Here is a 14,073-nt window from a genome sequence, read left to right as displayed (position 1 = left end):
TAGTCATATATCAAATAATGTAAGAAAGTTTAAAATATATAAACTGTAGAGAGGACAAAAGTTAAAATATACAATGGAAATTAATTGAACATTTAGACAAATAAGTTGAAATTAGAGATATTTCATTGTAGAAAAGATTTGTGTTTAGGGTAAGACCACTTAATTAGAGTTCATAGTAATGTACGGTATAAGCATTGCAAAGATGGGAGATTTAAATATCTGAATGTATGGATAAACCGATCACACATAGAAGACAGTTGTCAAATGTAGATAATAAGAGTTTTGTTTTTGAAAATTAAAAAAAATATTTTTATTCAAGATTTGATACTGGTTCATCATGTTAGGATGATGCAGTATTATACATTTCCCATCTTATAGGAATGAATGTTAAATCAGAAAATGGTAAAGAATGTCTTTTGATATATGGTACTACTGCCAAATATTCATGAGCAATAAAGTAATAATTAAGTGATTCTAACTTGATGAAGGAAGGAGCTTTTGAAATAACACAATTTGTTCACAGCATTAAATTGGAATATCTGGATCGTATTATGTGGGATACCAAATTTAGAATATTGCAGGGAAAAATATCTGGCAGATGCTGTATTGAGTATAACAGCTGAAAAATCTGAGAGAGTAGTTCAACAAAATTTTCATTTATATGCTTGATAAAAGTTAATTTCCAAGTAGAAGTCACTTAAATAGATGACAAAATGAATGGAGAAATGTATGAAAGCAGTGATGCTGACAGACAGAAAATAGATATACTGTCACAACCTACTGACCATCATGAATGAGTGAATCAGTTATGATGATAATAATACCGTTTATTTGTATTTATGTATCAATCTATAAATTAAACTATAATTCTGGGACTACAATCTTTTCACAGAACTAAACATGCTTTTTGATTTTATTCGTTTTGTTGAATTAAAAATATTTATCAAGGTAGCACTGGGGAGGTGTATAAGACCAAGAGTTACTATGTAGTATCTCTGTCCTTTAGTTTTACGTCAGTTATTTTTTAATACAAAAAATTATAAAAATTTGGTTTTTTGTTGTTATATTTATCAAATTTAATATAAAATTATTATTAAAAATGAAAAAAATAGCCTAATTATGTGGCAATTATTTTAATTTAATTATATATATTTTTTTAACAGGAGTAGTTATCTTTTAAAATGTACACATATTTACAAAAAAAATAATAAACGTTTTCAGAATTATAGTAATAATGATGGATTAATTACAAACAAAAAAAAAATTCATTTTTGGTGTCTCATAAAAATAATTTTATGTTTTAAGTGCAAATTAATTATATTATACTACTAAATGTTTATGAATAAAATATTTCTTAAATTATTTTAAAACTTTACACAATTATCATTGTTTAGTTTTCTCAAACTAAAAGATATAGTAAAACAGTAATTATATTCTTATTCAATAGCATAGATAAGTTAATTTTTATGCTCCTAAATATTTTGATTAATATTTTTTAAATATTTTATAATACAAAGAGTAATTTAATCTTAAAATACAAAAAAAGAATCATATCAATAGGGAAAAATCAGTTGGGTAAAACACAAAGTATGTTACTGTAATTATTCCATATTAATGAGTCTGTTGATAAATAGATTTCTAAATGATTACGAGTGATGTGGTGTTCGCATATGTGATTTTTTTCTATGAAATTATGATATGTAGTGATAAATATTTTTTATTATGATGTCATATACTTGTATTATTTGATATTTTTATAATCACATTCTTGTTTCTATTTTTACGAGTCAGGATATTTTATATCATCTATTGATATACTTTGACCTGTTTTTGCTGCTGATGATGAACCAAGAATACTTGTTAATGTATTTAACATCTTTGTGAATAAAGCAAATTTCAACTGAAAAAAAAGAAACAATATTTTAATTAATTAAAAATTAAATATTATATGAATTGAGTAGCAATTTTTATGCCCTTAGTAACTATAGTTGGAAGAAAAATACTGCTGATGGACAAAAAATATATATACAATATTTTGAGTATTTTACGGTTCATGAATCCAAAAGAAATATTCTTCTTCAGATCGAGCTGCAGTCTAACCAGATATTAAGGAACTACTTTATCAGTTTCCGTCTTCTAAGTATTATTGATATGCACAAGAGTAGAAAATGGGAAGTTGGAGGGAAGGGATAGTCAATCAAAGAGATTCACCAACCACCCATCATCCTTTCTTAATATTTACAATTATGTCCTAGCCAGTAATGCGAGTCCCTCTGGAAAGGGGAGCGCATTACATCCTCCAAACACTAGGTCCCCTGAAATGCATATTCCTTCTAGGTGGAAAGCGCTAGCACCGAAAGGACTTCAGGGGACAGACTGAAGTGGAATCACGCCAGGAGAATGAAGGTCGTACACGTCTAGTCTCCCACAATCAGCCCCGGTCAGCAAATTCTTCCCTGTCTAAAAGATCAGAATGCAACTAACAATTCTGTCCATAAATAAAACAAAATAATTATAACCGCCACTAAATAAATAATAACCCACCCGGTAGATGAAAGACACAGCAGCAAAAGGGACATTTATACAGGTTCTGCGTTTTGTAGTTTTAGTTTTCTATATTTATTTTTTGTGTTATATATGTCTATGCTTTTAAGTCTGTAGAACGTAACATAGCAGTAGGATTTGATGATTAGATGTTTTTTTGCAATATCTATGTTAGATATAGAAATTTAATTGTACATTTTCTCCGTCTCCTTGAAGATCATAAATATATATAATTATTTACCACTGTATTTACACATTAGCCTCTTGGATGTAAGACAACCATTTTAGCATTGAGCCAACCCCCCCCCCCTGCCAAAACACATTTACATTATAAATAAAACAGTGTTACAGAATATATAATGCTTTAAAAAGATTAAATATTTAATGAGTCTTTTTCAAATAAATGGAATTTTTTCTTCCAAAACGTTTTGAAAGTTGTTAGCAATATCATTTTTAGTTATGCAAGTTATTGTTAGTCATGCATTTTTTAGCATGTAGTGCCTGTCTTAAAAACGTTTTACCATTTCCATTAGAAAAAAGTTGCTAAGTTATTGACAAACACTAAATAAACAATTTTGAGTTGTTTTTGTTCAAAATTTAATTTCTGTTTTTGCCATTTTTCTCCATTCCTAAATGACTTTTCTAATTAAATAAAATTGGTGAAATATGATCATTTTGCCCAATTCTATATGTAGTACAAAAGGTATCAAAATGTTTGCCATAAGTTTAATTTTTGATGGGGTTGTGATCATTTGTAGATCTTTTTTAGATTACACTGCATGAAAACATTTAGGCAACTTTGTTCATTCTTTGCCATCCACATCTGAGCTGGTTCTGTCAATTTAACCCTAAATCTAATTATAAGTAACTATAATTTTAATGAATAGTAATCTTTTACGTGCACCATCACACTGCTTCCATATTAATAAATAAATGATAAAATATACAAACTGTAAATTTTATATTTATATTAATTTATAAATTTATATTTTATTAGTATGAAATACTAAATTAAAAAAAATTACAATCTATCCCATTTAACATTTACTTACTCAAATAATTTAACTGAGTATAATTTAACTTAAATTTATTTAAAATTTATACTCAAATAATTTTTAATAGTGGCTTGTGAAATGAGAATTCTGTTGTAGTAATTTTCTATATTTAATGTATTTACCTTGACATTATTATTTATTTTTGTTTGATTTCACCACATAAGCTTGAAGCTTGTGCTTAGGATAAGGGAATGGTACTTTGTAGTAAAAACTACAAAATTCCAGCCACCTGACCGGGATTTGAACCCATAACTTCTGAATGAAAGGCTGAAACGCCACCACTCCATCATAGAGATCGGCGTTTGTATTTTATGCATTTGTATTTAATTAACAAATATGGTCGTATCTATTTTTATCTATAATTATTTTTTTAAATTCATAATTTATTTTATATTCACATTATCTGTACATTTTTATGTTAAGAATAAAGATTTTTGATAAGAATAAAGATTTTTGTATTTATTTTTATTAGCTAATGTATTATTATTATCAATAAAATATTCTTTCAGTCATTCTTATCCTTTCTCAGTAAAGATATTCTTTAATTTTCTTACGGCACAAACAGTTTAATATGCATGTGCTTTACATCATCGTTTCATGACTCAAACATTGTTAAAGCAAGAGTTGTGGTGAAAGTAGTGGTTTTAAAATAATTGTTCAGGTTTGGTCTCTGAGTGTTGTACTACTATCTCTTTCTGATCTTATAGTATATTTAATATATAAGTATTGTGCGTCTAAGTCCTTGTTCCTGGTTAAGGGCTTTACCGTTCATTATTTGTAGATTATTATTTTGTTGATACCTGATTTATTGAATCGTATTTTTACTGTCTTATTATTTTAATATGATGCATAATCTAAAACTTTTTTAAAATTATTTTATTTTTTCATTAATCACTTTATCAGTTCAAGAGCCTTCTCTCTTTCTTTTTACTCTATTTTAATCATTTATCTTCAACTTATTCGTTTCATCTTATATCTTCAATTATTGTTTATTATATGTTTCAATGTTTGCCACCTCTACAATTCTTTATGTTTCTAAATTTCATTGCATTATTAATTTTTTTTTTGTGTAATTAAAACTAAATTGAGATATTCAACAATTTCTTAATAATTTTTTTTCGTAGAACTTTATCAATCAACGTAGTTTTTTTATCACCATTTATTTGAGTGGTTTGATAATACTGAACATTTTTAAAAATGTGTCAATTAAAATCTACTTCCAGTTTCATGATTGATAATATTATATTATGATATAATTTTGATAATCTATATGATAATGATTTATTTATAATATATAATGATAATTTTGATAATCTAATGATCTTCAATTGTAATTATACTAATCCATTATTTTAGAATTCCTTAATGAAGATAAAGCACTAATAAATGTATATAATGCATAAAAAGAAGAAATATATGTTTTTCTTTAATTTTGAGTCATCAGTAATTTGATTGAAACTTTTCTTCATCCTCAATTATCTGTTTTGTATATTCCAATCTTCGTCTTCCTTTAATTCATTAAATTTATATTTGATACTAGCATACGTTTTTCTCCAATAAAGATACACTTGCTTGGTTCCCGTCTGCTTTTGATGTTTTATTTACTTCATCCATTTTCTGTAGTTTTAATTCCTCGATGATTTCCTTTCTGACTCATTTCCATTACTTCGATCTACTTTCAGTCTAATTCTTTCATCTGACAAAGAAGACCCTGAACAGAGGTAGTGCCTCTATGGACCACTTGTCCTTTTTCTCTAAACACTCTGTACATCCTCATTACTTCTCCTCAGGTGGTACTACAGAAATTACTTGCTTCTGCCCTAACTCGATATGGAATGTTGATTTGATGTCTTCTAGTATCAGATGGTGGGATTGCCCAGGGTTGCACAAAATTCCAAACTAGTAGTTGAAGTTCCTAGCAGGTAACGCTGGGCTTTACTATTTTTTTTTATCTAATTCCTGCTTCTTTTTTAGTCTCTGTCAGAAAGATTAATTGTTCTTCCCTGCAATTTTTTCTTAGTTTCCTTCATTTCTTCTTCTATATATATTCTTGTCCACTTTTCTGAATTGGAACCTGCTTTTGTTTTTCTTTAATTTAGAATATTCTGGCCTCACAGTTCAAAAGTTCTAAAATTGTAACTAAATTACATAATTCTAAATGATTGATTTTAAATGGGTGTTTATGTATCACATAAATATATTTTGACACGTTGAGCATATAACTTTGGTAGAATATAATAAGTTTTTTTGACATAAAATCCTGAACTTTGGTTGTGTTACCATATGTACAAGAGCTTGTATTTTGTTAAATCTATGGTTTTGAAAAAAAGTGGAAGAGTGTTTTTCAGAAGTGGATTGTACATCATGAAAATTTTTTTATTTTTAGTTTTTAGTATTTATAAAAAGTGATAATAGTGGAAGTATCGTTAACAAGTAAAAGGGAAAAAAGCGAAGTTATTGTTAAGTAAAGCATGCCAGGTTATGATATGCATTTTATTGCCCAGCTTGCTAAGGGTAAAGAAAGAGTGAGGTAGTTTTCTCTTCCAGTTTTTACTGAGCTGAATACACAATTGCATAGCAGCATGTCAGAAATATCAAAATGAAGATATTATTCAGTCCTGATTGAATTATTGAAGGATGATTATTCAATCATTATTGAGTATCATCATTCATTCCCATCGAAAAAATTGTAATATTCCATTTGTACATTTGCACAGATAATGGACATTTTTTAATATAAAAGAAAGACTTAGAAAGAAAAACTAATATTATAGAGAAACAAATTAATATATGCTCTTTTCTTTGTGAAATAATGCTATATGTACTCTTCAGTTGGAGAGTGTTTTAAAAATTAGACCTGAAATGAATGTTGCATAATTTTCCTGTAAATGAGAAATTACAAAGGATTACTTCTAAATCCTTGTCAGAGGGTTAAAGGGTAATTTATCTCTACTTATAAAGTTGGAACTATATAAATCTTTCTAAATTTTCCTTTCTCAGCTTATTTGGAAAACATGAAAGTACTTATTATTTTATTTTTCAAAATGTGGCATTATGCAGGATGTTTTCAATTTATTGTGGGTAAACCAACTTTTGAGTATTTTCAAAAACTAAGCTTTTGTGAAAAACAGCCCAAAATTCTGTCATTTGAAATGTTTTGCGTAATTATTACGATTAAATTAGAACATTTAAATGCAGAGTTTAATTTAACAAATATTTTTGTACACAAAAAAAATTAAAACGATGGCCAAAATGTAATTGAACTTTTCTCCCATTCACATAATACTTAATACAAAAATTTTGTTAAATTAATTATGTGAATGGGAGAAAAGTTCAATTACATTTTGGCCATCGTTTTAATTTTTATTGTGTACAAAAATATTTAAAAGATTAAAAATGTTAACTTATCCTTGTGTTTATATTTATGTGTATGCAACTTTAGCTGATAAGAATAGACATGTATTCTTTTACTGGCCCAGTTTTTGCTAAGATGGCAAAAGCTGGGCCATTACCTTTATTTATCCATGTAGAACATATCTACAGATCCCTGATGTAATTAATGTATATGATGTAATATTTTTTAAAGATCTGAATTAAAGGTTTATTTATTTATTGATAATGTCTGTGATAATTTATATATTAATATAAGAAAAAGAAGTTGGTTAACTACAAATAAATAAAAAATTACATTTTTGTGAACATCTCACTTTGTGGTTTGTGATAATTTACAGTTTCCTTGTTTGCTAAACAACAGTCCTTTTATATTATTCATTTGTAATTTCATTATTTTTAAATAATTTAGAATAAAATAATTTATATTGTTATTGAATATTATAAAAATTGTCTGGTTTACATCTCATCTATTTTAACTGCTAAAAGAACAGTTGGAAATAAGATATAATAAGAGAGTAAATTGAAAAAAGTAGTTACAACCACCAACCAAATTCGAAGCAGGAAATTTATAATTTATGAAATCTATATTAATCCATTCTATTAATTTCACCATATAATATATCAATTTTATATTCTTTATTATATATACATACGCTAATTCATTTATGCAAGAGATTACTGAAATAAAGTTCACATCTTGATTTGTTGAATATCCATCCGTGGTAATTCCAGATGAAAGAGAAAGTTATTTTATTGTAATCTCTCCTTTTGTTACTGTGTTGTACTGTTCCCTTTACTAATCTTTCATATTTCTTTATAGCATTCAAAATGAGTAAAAATATGTAATTTTCTTATGTAAGTCAAATGTAATTAAATACTGCAACTGTTTGTTATACAAGAGTAATAATAATTTTAGAATTTAAATTATTATTTTCCTACTTACATTCATAATTGTTTGTTATATACATACCTTTTTTTATTTTCATTACATTTTTCATTGTGTTGAGAATTAGGAATCCCATCAGTGCAATTATAATAATCTGTTTTCAAAGCTTTTGCATAAGCTGATTTTAAAGTATTACTTAAAAATTATAAAATCAAATTCATAGTTTTATTATAATGGATATTAATTTAATAGTATTATACCAATCTGTGTGAAGTTCAAAAAATAAATTTTCTATTTATTAGTTTAATCACAAGAAATGATTCTCCTTTATTTTCCTGTCTAGCTAGCGCTGTAGCAAATCTATAGCTCTAGAAGGGAAAGTATTGTAATCAGTCCAATTTGGGCATATGCGGTTTTTACCGGATCTTGACATTTTGACACGTAAGGAACCCAAAAAACTGGATGGAAATTCTGGATGTTAATAATTGTATTTACGTGTATGCGTGCACGCACGTTATATGTGTTTAGTATTGGCTTCTAAATCACCTTATATCTTCAGAACTACCGGACCGATTTTGACCAAACTTGGTATATATATATATATAACCATAATCATATTGATGGCATTAAATTTTCAACTTAAACCAAAGTCACCTTCAGTATCTCTACATTACACATAATTAAGGTCATATTTTTCTTAGGCTCATTTTACATTTGTTAAAAGTTAAAAAACATTATTGCAAAATCGCATCCCCACCCCCCAAAAAAATACTTTAAACTACTGCTATGTTGTGACTTCACAGTTGAGGAGAATTAAATAAATGAATAATATTTAAAGTAAAAAAACCAGCTGGGTCTCAAATTCGATCTCCTGGTTGGCTCTGTATGTGGTGCGTTAAGCCTTGCGGCTACAGCAGCTGCCAACCATACAAGTGAAATTTGTTCAATGTAAGTTGTGAAATTACATTAGATTAGTTAGTGGTGACTGTCTCCACTATGCCGCCTCTCCCACACAAATTAAAGACTGTATGCACACGCACTTTGGTTAGAATTATTGAATTAAATATACAAAAAATATTACATTTAAATAAAATGATAAATATTTTAAATTAAGTTATGTGTGTATGTCGTATGTGTGTGTGGCAGCTTTTTTTATCACAGCTTAACAAAAGTATGTGATAACTTAGTTACGTATCTTAATCAGATTTATCTTTTATTTCTATTTTATTACTTTTAAAATACAAAGCTGCTTAACTTTATTGTAGTTTTTTTAATGTGTTTATGCAAATTAAATCAGTACTGAGTTGCTCTGCATGATGGAATGATAGCATTTCTATCTTTCATGGAAAATGTTTTAGGTTAGAATGCTGGTTAAACTTTATAAGTTCTATACAGTAAAACGTATCATCATTATCACCAGTAAATATAGGTAAAATAGTAAATATAGGTATTATAGGTAATGAATAATAAAATTATTCTTCATCTTTTTCTTGTATAATATGAGTACTGGCTCTTGTATTAATCTGGCTCTAAAATGAGTCTTGGCCTGGAAAAGCTTCTTTCATGGGTTCAACTCTTTACCATTTTAATTGTTGCTCTCTCAACAGCTTAACTTTTATAATGGGGACAGTTTATATTTATAGTTCACATAGAATCTAAATTCCCACTGATTCCATATTCTCATACCTATATTTCACCACAGAATTTGGGGATGGGTGATATTTTTCCCTTTAGAAACGACATATTTACTTTAGGATGGCTCTTTAATTTCTGGAGAAAAACAGTTTTTATTGGAGCTTGTATTTTTAAGTTAATTTATATAAAATTTTGATCAGTAACCTATTTCCCTTATATTGGATAAAAATGTTCCAATCATTCAGAGGGTTATGGGGAATGGGTGCTCATCACCTGGCAGAGACCATGAGCTTTCTTCTTTTTTTTCTTTTAATGAAATTATTTTAAAGATAGAACATCTTTTTTCTGTCCACCTGTTTTCCTTATCCTTGATCCATTTATTAATATTTATGTTTATAGATTTAATCCTGATAAGTCCAAGTTGAAGATGTTTACGCACGGATGAGAGCGAGGATGTTGTTGAGCCAGTGTATTTTTGGTATGTTCTAATGGATTGACAGCTTCACATTAAGCTTAGTAGCTAAAGTGCATATCAGGTAACATTTTATACATACTATTTTAAAATACTAAATAAAACTCACTTTTTAGATTATCATTTGAACTTGGCTGTCTAATTTCTCGTTTTTCCTAGGGAAGAGTAGACAGCAGTTTCTTTTGTAATACATTTTCATTCATTTGCAGATTTATCCAGATTTAATACAACTAGTTATATTTATATATATATATATATATTTTTAGACTCAATATTTTCCTTTTGAAGACAAGATTGTTTTTTTCTAATTTCTTATGTTTTTCATGTTTCAGTTCAGTATATTAACAATGAGTTGTATCATATTATGAAATTATGTTTCTTTATTTTATAAAATATTTTTCACTTTGCCTAGATGTTTGGAATTATTTTGACTTTTGAACTCATTAGAATTCATTTACATTCTATGTAAGTTTCAGTGATTTCATTCTAAGCATGTGTTTTCAGAATTTCACTATCAGGCTTTTCTTCATTGTATATTCTGTTTAACCTATGTATTTACTTTTTTTTATAAATTGTGTATAAATTATTTTTTGATGTGTCCTTTATTAGTTTTATCTTTAAAATCCAGATATGATGTCAGTTGTTTCTAATTACCATTCAAAGATTTATGGGGACAGATTTATTAAAAGCTTCTGCCTGCATATTACATAGGCATTATGTAAAATGCACTGTATGCTTATCATTTTAATACTAGCTATATATTAATTCTTTATATACATAAAAATTTTATTTTTACTATAATGATTTTGAATATGCTTTTTTACCTTTTTTTAATAAAAAAGACAAAAATGAATAAAATTGCTGGAAAAGTGACAGGCCTTTGTTAGGAATTGGGCAAAAGGTAATTTAAACTAGAAATCAGTGATTGGTACTACACAAATGAAAAAAAAAAATAACCGATACATCTCACTTGCCTTCATAAAATTGATCTTTATTCAGTTATCTATTCAACTAATAATATTAAATGGAATTTTTTTTTTTAAGTTTTAAGGATTCTTTTATTATAAATTCTCCCATTTTTAGAATTATTATAATTGTATACTATCTTATTATTTTTTGTTATTAATGGATAGTACTCAAAAACTGTTTGTAATGATTAAAAATCTAAAAGTAAATTTGTTTATTTAATTTGTATCATCATTAATAAAAAGTATACACCTAATTATACTTGACCATATATCTGAAATGTTTAAAATTAGAAGTTTTTGAAATGAAAATTGAGAAATGATGTTTAGATTGGATCATTCATTATCATTATCATTATTATTTTTTTTACAACTGCCCTGTTTCCTTAACATGTGTTTATAATTTAGAAAGACAAAAAGAAAGAATAGATTAAGAAGCTACTGACAGTTGTTTATATTTTATTGATTAAAATTTGTTGATGAATTTTAAAAACCTCTGTTGGGAGAAAAAAATGAAAATTGGTTTTATGTTATTTATGAATTTTTCTACTTTCTGTGTGTAGGCATGTGCATGTGGAATAGTATTTGTTATTTTAGAAATAAGGTCATCAAATTAATAATTAAATAAAATATTTAGATTAATATTAATAACTAATGATTGTTTTATAATCAAAATGTACAACTAGTTCTGAATTTTTACTATTTTTGTTAGTTTATTCCAATAATTGTTTATCAAATGGCTCAGTGTTAATGTATATCCAGGAGTTATTTTAATAGTGAGTTTCTTTTCCATCTTCAGCTATCCCTTGCATGCTGATGCATCGTGTTTTTCTTCATTAGGTAATTTCTGGATTCTGTCCCACTATGTAGCCGTATTTTGATCTCTGTAGATTTATTGAAGCAATCTATATTTTTTGTACACCTTTAGTTTATTTTCTCCTTGTAACATATCCATTCCATTCCAGTTTCCGTCTCTTTATATTTTTTTGTATGACCATCAACTCCAATTGTTTATTACGTAAATATCATTCCTAAATTTCTCCCTTAGGCATGAGAATGAGGCACTATTTTACTGATGTTATTTTAAATTAGTATGATAATTTGAAAATCCTTTATTATTGTTGTTTAGTATTTTTTAATAAAGTAGCAGTATGCAAGATAAATTAGTAATGTTACTAAGTAGAAACATGTTTAATCTTTGTCAGCACTGACAGCTGACATATAAATCATATGAATAAGTAGGATCTGCCAGGTTGCATTTCAGTAGGAAACTGTGACAGTTTAAGCTATTATAATCACTTAGTAATTACATCACTACCATTTGATTCAATGCATGGAATTTTAATCTTTTTCTCATTAAGATTTTTATTGAAAGCGTTTCTATTAGAAAAGATTACGTACCAGAGGAATAGAAAGAAAATAATTTGTTCCTGAACTTTTAAAGAAAGTCTGATATTTTCTATAAGATAATTTATGAATGAAATTAGTTTTTTTTATATATATTAGATACTTGGGAAAAACGTTTTTGTCTACACATTTTCACTTTCAAGTGGAATATAATGGCGTGCTTACCCCATAGAACATTACTGGGACTATGCTTCTGAGTGAACGATCGTGGCATGCAGTGTCCACGATCCTGGTTAAGATTATCCAAACCAAGTTGGCAAATGATGTCCAGAGTCGAATTAACACCTCTGAGTCTTTGTTCGGGTAGGTTCCTGGCCTCAAGAAGTAAAAGTTAAAAAAAATAAATAAAAAAAAATTCAGGATCCCAACAAGTTGGGGGCGTGGGGCCAACAGTGGAGGCACAGATGGAGGCAAAACCCTTGGGGTGCTGTGATAATACTGTAAGGTGGGCTCGGCATCCCATGTTGTAGAGGCGAAGGGGTTTCAGTGGGTAGGCTTGCAAGGGAGAGTCCCACACTACTATGAGGTATGAAACTGCATGGTACCTATAAAAGTTTTCCCCCTCTTCCAACAAAAAAAAAAAGAGAAGTGGAATATGATGATGTATAACTTGTATGAATAGTGTCTAGCTGCTATTAAATAGTTTCAAAATAAGTAGTTATCCTAGTTGCTAATGGGCTTGTTGTTCTACAATTAAACTACTGTTACACAATAATAGTATTACTACTGCTTATGGTAAAAGTTACTTAGGCAAAAGTTATAACTAGTCTTTCTTCTTTTTTTTTAATTATACCTATTCATTTTGTGGCCCTAACCAACATTTATTATTTTTCTTTCATCATTATGTCACAGTAATTTGTATTATTTATAAGCGATTTACATATTTTTACTTAGATTTTCTGGTTGTGTATAATATCCTGGATATTATCCTCAGTTTTTTACTGTTTAGCTCAAGTTTTGTCTATTTTTTTTTTTGTATCTTATTCATATATTTATTGGATTGAAGATAATAAATATTTTCTTCTCTGTTTAATCTTCCTTTTTTCTTATCTTAAATTCCTATTTCTCCTCGTCGTTATCTTTACTTAATACTACTAAAATATATTAACCTAATCCTTTACACTAAATGTTATAATTTTTATTTTTTAAATATATTTCATGCAGTAATTAGTTTTTTAAAAGATTAATAAAAGATGTATTAGGGACAATCGCATCCATCCTTTTATTTATTTTTTATAGAATGTTATATTTTAGATGTGATAAATGACATTTTTTCCCATTTATTATTGTGTCATATACCACCAACCTAAATTATTTTTTTTTAAAAAATAATAAATAACTGTTATTATGAAGTTAACTGAACCATTTAATCTAAACATCGTTAATGCTTTGGTTTCTATATTTAATTATATTGCATAATTTGGCTGAGATTCAAACCTTTCTAGTTAAAAAGCAGATATGTTACCAATTCACTATGGAGGTCTATTTAGATGAATTAATTCTACTTACTGTAAATTTGTCTTGTTTAAATTTATATCTTATTTACATCTGTCTTTTTTGTATATTTATTTGAGCATGCAGAAGAATATATCAATTAGTTTAATATTTGTTAAATTATGCTTAATAAACAATTAAATAATGAATAACTTATTTTACCCTGAGGAAGAGCTGAAGTTTCTGTTGGACAATTCCTACTTTGGCTCCATTCTGTCAAAA

At 27.4% G+C, this 14,073-nt stretch overlaps 1 protein-coding gene across 3 annotated transcripts in view; it reads right to left on the bottom strand.

Annotated features, from left to right (window-relative positions):
• Window positions 1-1,473: 1,473 nt before the first annotated feature.
• LOC142320111 (uncharacterized) overlaps window positions 1,474-14,073 on the bottom strand; it is a 470,415-nt gene continuing 457,815 nt past the window's right edge. For all 3 annotated transcript variants that reach the window (XM_075357791.1, XM_075357793.1, XM_075357792.1), the window contains 2 exons: window positions 14,014-14,064; window positions 1,474-1,900 (listed from right to left, as the gene is read on the bottom strand). In XM_075357791.1, the coding sequence (XP_075213906.1) occupies window positions 1,781-1,900; window positions 14,014-14,064 (171 nt within the window). In that variant the 3' untranslated portion in view covers window positions 1,474-1,780. The remainder of the gene's footprint in view (window positions 1,901-14,013; window positions 14,065-14,073) is intronic.

Source organism: Lycorma delicatula, chromosome 2, assembly GCF_047948215.1.
Source record: "Lycorma delicatula isolate Av1 chromosome 2, ASM4794821v1, whole genome shotgun sequence".
In the NCBI taxonomy this organism is placed as follows: domain Eukaryota; kingdom Metazoa; phylum Arthropoda; class Insecta; order Hemiptera; family Fulgoridae; genus Lycorma; species Lycorma delicatula.
Note: the sequence above shows the minus strand (reverse complement) of the source record. Positions and strands in the feature narration are given on the sequence as shown.